The 6,058-nt window shown below is 37.7% G+C and overlaps 1 protein-coding gene across 1 annotated transcript; it reads right to left on the bottom strand.

The window, feature by feature from the left end:
- Positions 1-501: 501 nt before the first annotated feature.
- LOC129677351 (vomeronasal type-2 receptor 116-like) lies at positions 502-4,635 on the bottom strand. The gene is made up of 2 exons (XM_055608011.1): positions 4,458-4,635; positions 502-1,400 (listed from the first exon to the last, which is right to left on the bottom strand). Exons 1-2 carry the CDS (start codon positions 4,633-4,635, stop codon positions 502-504), a joined length of 1,077 nt encoding a protein of 358 aa, XP_055463986.1.
- Between the last annotated feature and the right edge of the window lie 1,423 nt (positions 4,636-6,058).

Here is a 6,058-nt window from a genome sequence, read left to right as displayed (position 1 = left end):
TTTTACATATGTCAACAAAAAGAGAGCAGAGTCAGGCAGCAGATTAATTTTTTCCTTTTAGAAAATTCTCTACTCTGATTTCTGGAATGACTCAACCTGTTTAAAAGACACCCCCCTTTCCAGAGATCGATTTTCATGTCTGTTCTGTAGAAGAATCTCATATACCACCCAAAACCCTGTTATAGTCCCAAAAATAACAAAGAGAACAAGTATTTAGTTCATGTACTATTTATATCAATTTCTATCATATAATTACATTTCAAATATATATATTGTGCACAAATTAATAAATAACATGCATAACTTACTAAAATATGTTTTTAACAGCAGCTCCTATTCTGAAATAAAATGTCTGATTGGGAAACAAAGTGAGGGGCTCTTATTTTTCTTTAAATACACATTTCATAAAAAGCTACTTTAAAGTAGGTAAATGATTTAATTTTACAATACTAATGGGTTTTATTAGAAAACTAATATATCAAAATCATCAATTTTTATTTGCTATATTTTGTTTTTCAAACATCTCAAAGAGTTTTTATCAGGTCTTAGGAGAATAACGTAGCATTTTGGGAAAAAGATGCACCCCAGCAGCCCTGCACTAGAGGCCAGGATGGAGAAGACCTCCACAGCCACCATGGCCTTGCCCTTGGTACTCTGGTAGACAGGGATGAAGGTGACCCAGACACTGCAGAACACCAGCATGCTGAATGTCAGGAACTTGGCCTCATTGAATGTGTCAGGCAGGTTCCTCACCAGGAAAGCCACAGTGAAGCTCCCTAGGGCCAGGGTTCCTAAGTATGCCAGCACAGAGTAGAAAGCAGTAACTGAGCCCTTGTTGCATAAAATGATGACATGAGCATGTTCAGAATGTACATCTGTGTCAATATAGGGAGGTGAGGTTCCCAGCCAGACTCCAGAGAGAATAAGTTGAATCAGGACGCAGACGGGGATGACAGCTTTATAGATGCCTAAGAGAAATATCCTTCTCATTGTTCTCCCTGGTTTCATGACTCTAAAGGCCAGAATTACAGTTATAGTTTTTGCCAGAACAGTGGAAATAGCCAAGGTGAACACAAGTGCAAATGTTATTTGTTGAAGTATGCAGGAGATAGTGTTTGGGCGTCCAATGAAGAAAAAGGAGCAAAAGAAGCAGAGGAGGATGGAGATGAGCAGGATATAGCTGAGAGTCTTGTTATTGGCCTTAACAATGGCTGATTCTCGGTGTTTCAGGAAGATCCCCAAAACTATAAATGTGCTGACAGATAAGCACAGAGCTGTGCAGGCCAGAGCCATGCCCAGAGGATCCTCAAAGGATAGGAAGGTCACTGCCTTGGGTACACACTGGTTTCTCTCAGGGTTTGGGTAGTCTTGACTTAGGCAAGGAATGCACTCCTGCTGATCTGTGTGGAGGAAGTGAATCAATATTTCAGCTTATACATGTATTTGCACATTGCACCTTTAATTTATAAGAGTTCTTTTCAATGATTTGTATAGCCTGGCATATTCTGCTTCATGATAGTGCCAAGATCATGAACTGTTTATAAATTCCAACTCTATTGTTTTCCTTGATACTTAATAATAAGTTTTGTTTAAGTGTTTATAACTGTTTGTCTAAGGCAATTAAAGTGAAATCTACATTACTCATATTCAGAGAGAGTAAAACTGTCAAGTAATCCAAGTTTTTTTAAATGAAGTGATTTAAATTACTAAGTATAGTGTTTTGATCACATCAGTGTATCCAAATGCACTTCCCTGATTCATCTATCATGCATTCTTCTCATTTTTTTCTTGTTACCCACAGTTTCCATAGATATTTATTACCTTAATTCTATATATTTTCCCAAAGTAACATGCGAATAAGTTAGATAACACATCCATGGCCTATGAAACAACTCTGATTTGGAGGTAAGCATACAACACTTGCAACAACAAATTTCAGCTCTAAGTTCAGATCAACCAGTACCTATCTCCGCTGTAGAAGTTGCAAATAAATTTCTACAGTCTTTGGCATTAGTTGACTCAGGACAGGATTCTTTGTCCTTTCATTATAATTATGAAGAAATACTAGGAAGTGTTCTAATTTTCACAGTTGTTCTTCTAGTCATCCTCTGAAGACTAAAAAAAATGCCCTAACTGTCACAAAAGAAGTCAATAAATATTTAAATCATTACATCAGAAAAGGGAAAATTGCACAGTAATATTCACTGGAGTTGGTGAGAGTCATCCACTTTGCTTGATGGAATTCCAGCAAAGCTGAGCAGATTGTTAAAATCACTTGTTCTAACTTTTCCTGTGTGTTTCCTTACTAGGGACTTTCTGCACTACCCTTCCATTTGTTTTTTTTTTTTTTATTTTTTCTACAAAAATTTATGTCTGAGTCTTTTTATCAAAATCCAAAACTTAACTTTATGTGTCCATTGTTTGGAAATCTTCTTTCTGCCTGGGACATCATTAAACACAGATAAGCAGATTAGAGATGAGGCCGTTATTTCAGAAGTTTTCTTGGGGTATCTCTCCCTAAACAGTACTTTGGTGTGGAGTAAACAAGGCATTATGCAAACCCTGAGAGGCCAGGAGATTCAAGATTTAAGATGTCCTTTCATTATATGTTTAGAGCTCCCTGAAAAATGTAGTATAAAGATAGGAGGTCATAGGATACACTCTTGATGGAATAAAACTCAGTAAATAGGATAGATTGACTAAAATAAACTTTTTCTACTTAATAGCATAGATGATGATATATATAGTAAAAGGAGTTATTTATTAGTATTTCCTATTCATACAAAGAACTATTAAAGTATTTTCTGTTTTTCTGGACTGCAACCATACTACAAACACTGTCAGTCTAAAAGTAAACTGTCATACATTAAAGATGTTTTCTTTGCAGGAGACATTTTTAGATTCCTTAAAGTAGAGTCATAAGGCTAATAATATCTTTTTCGTTTGTATTTTTTAATTGTTGCTGTACTTGTAACCCTGGATGAGTAATGAAAAAAATCAAACACCCACTCTGTACCACTTATATAATCATTAGTCTGTGTTTGAACTGTGAAACTTGTATAAATAAAGAAGCACGTTGTTAATAGTAAACCAGAGCTACAGAAATGTCTGAATTTTAAATGTCAACTGAGAGATTCCCCTGACCACTGCACCTGACTCACTGCCTTCCCTTACTGACCCCTCATCTACTCTGTGGAGCACCCTGTTTGCAAACATACTCCAACTCTCTTTTCTATGCTGAAGATGGCCCCACAGAAAGGCTCCTGGTGCAGGCTCACAGAGAATGAACTGCCAACAAGAAAGCATGCATGGGACAGATCTGTGCTCTCTGCACATATGTAATAGTTGTGCAACTTGGTCCTCATGTGGGACTTCTAAGAGCACATGTATAACAATTGTGCAGCTTGGTCTTCATGAGGGCACCTATCAGCAAGATCAAAACTGTCTCTGACCCTTTTGCCTGCCATTGGATTCCTTTTCCATAATTAGACTGCCTTGTATAGCCTCAATAGCAGAATTTGTGCATAGTCTTATTGCAACTTTATATGCCAAGGCTGGTTGATATCCAAGGGAGGCTTCTTTTTTCTGAAAAGAAAGAGAAGAAGGGCACATGGGTTGGCAGGTGAGGTGACAGAGGGGGACTAGGAGGAAAAGTGTGATTAGATGCTGCAGTAGTACATAAACAAATTAGTTAATAATCCATTAAAAAGAAATAGTAAAATTGTAATAGAAATGAATGAAACAGAAACAAAGAAAATGTATAGAGTTAACTAAAGGAAGAGCTGGTTCTTTCTGAAGAGAAAATTGACAGACCCTTGTCTCAAGTAAATCAAAGAAAGAAATAGAGGACTCAAATTAGTAGAATCAGAAGTGACAGAAAAATGGAATCCAAAGAAATTCAGAATATTTTAAGGGAAGATTTAAAAAATATATATATATAGGAGAGTGCTTAAAATGCACATGAAATGGGTAAGTTTTAGATTTGCCCAAGCAACCATGATTTAAACATGTATTCAACTTTTATTCAACAGCCTAAATAGACCTAAACAGTCCCATGAGGAAATTCAAATGCTCACAAAAGCATCTTACCAAAAAAAGAAAAAAAAAAAGAAAAAAAAAAGAAAGAAAGAAAAAGAAATTAAAGAAGGCTGAAAGATTACAAAAGGAGACTTCAATATGTTGGAGATCAGAGTGCACCATAACCGAAGGGTAGAGGATCAGAGTCCCAAAGTCCATTGAGCAGGTCCAGGGGTAGCAAACTATGGGCAGCCTGCTCTTCCACATACTCCAGTGAGTTTGGACCCCCAGGGTCTCTTAGCTATAGCAACCAGACCTCAGATCCCTTCTGCTCCCCTGAGGTCAACATCAGGATTACTGGGACAGCATCCCAGCCACCAAGCCACAGTTTCTCTGGTTAACCTATGGACACCATAAGAACAAGAGAAATACAGGGATACCAGATCCAATATGGCAGAGCAGAGAGGAATCTGTATACACAGTTTTAGGCAGGCCTATAAGCTGCAGCCCAACTTTCTTCTGATTAACCCCCACTGTTGTCACCTTGGTCTGGAGCCCTTTGGGCACTTGCATATGCTCAGTGTTCATGACCAGCAGCAGCACCTGCACCCCAAACATCGGGGCTCTCATGCATGCACACTCCATGACCTTCAATTCACTTGCCCCCATCTGTTTTTTTTTTTTGCTCAGTACCTGGCCTGTTCACTGCCTTTCAAGACACTGGCATCTGAATTGCCAGCACCCATTCTTGAGCCACTGCACATTCCTCATCTTTCTGAATGCTACACTAGACTCCAAAGACAGGCTGGTCCAGTCTTTGGTGCAGGTTCCAGGAACAAACAGCTAAGGCTACAGAAAACCACATGGCAAAAGTCTAACATAAAATAACAGCCAACAAAAATCAGGACACCATGGCTCCACCAAAACAATGGATATACTAATGTAGGTGTAACACAAGAAAATGACCTTAAATCTCTGCTTATTCAACTATTTGTGGCATATGAAGAGGAAAACAACTAATCTCTCAAAGAAATACAGGCAAATACAACAAAAGAGAGGCCATCATAGACAGGAAACCACAATCAAACAGGTGAAGGAAATACAATTATTCATGACCTTAGAAAATTAGAATTAATAAAGAAACCACAAAGAAAACTGGGGATGGAACACTTAGAAAAGTACCATAGAGATAAGCATCACCAACAAAATACAAAAAATTGGGGAGAGAATCCCAGGCATTGAGGATGTAGTTGAAGTAACTGGTAAATCTCTCAAAGGAAAGAAAAAGTATAGTTTCTGATGCAAAACATTCAAGACATCCAGGACACCATGAAAAGATGAAACCTAAGAATAATAGCAAAAAATAAACAGATATTGCAGGCTCCAAGGCCCAGAATCTATTTTCAATAAAATCATAGAAGTTTCACCAACCTTAAGAAAGAGATAGCCTTAAGCATAAAAGCGGCTTACAGAATACCACATATTCTAGACCAGACAAGAAAATACTTGTGCAACATAATAATCAAAACACTAAATCTCCCCAATGAAAAAAATAAATAAAAGCAGCAAGGAAAAAGGCCAACTAAGATATAAAGGCAGGCCTATCAGAATCACACCAGACTTCCCAACAGAGACTATGAAAGCCAGAAGAGCCTCAGTGGATGTCATGCAGACACTAAGAGACCACAGATGCCAGCAAAATTGACCCAGAAAAAGTTACAGTCAACACAGATGGAGGAAACAAGATATTCCATGACAAAACTAAATTGAAACAATATCTTTGCAGCATCCAGACCTAGAGAAGCTACTAGAAGGAAAATTCCAACCAATGAGATAATCTAAACCCAAGAAGCATAGGATGTAGATGACATCACAAAAAATCTGAGAGAACACAAGCACACAAACATACTATCAGCACCAACTCCACAATAACAAGAACTAACATTCCTTGGTTTTTAATATCTACCAACATCAATGGACTCAACAATATAAGGAAAAGACACATTCTAACAGAATGGTTACACAAACAGGATCCAACATT

Source organism: Psammomys obesus, unplaced genomic scaffold (genome assembly GCF_907164565.1).
Source record: "Psammomys obesus unplaced genomic scaffold, mPsaObe1.curated_primary_1811, whole genome shotgun sequence".
In the NCBI taxonomy this organism is placed as follows: domain Eukaryota; kingdom Metazoa; phylum Chordata; class Mammalia; order Rodentia; family Muridae; genus Psammomys; species Psammomys obesus.
This window is presented reverse-complemented; position numbering and strand designations above follow the sequence as displayed.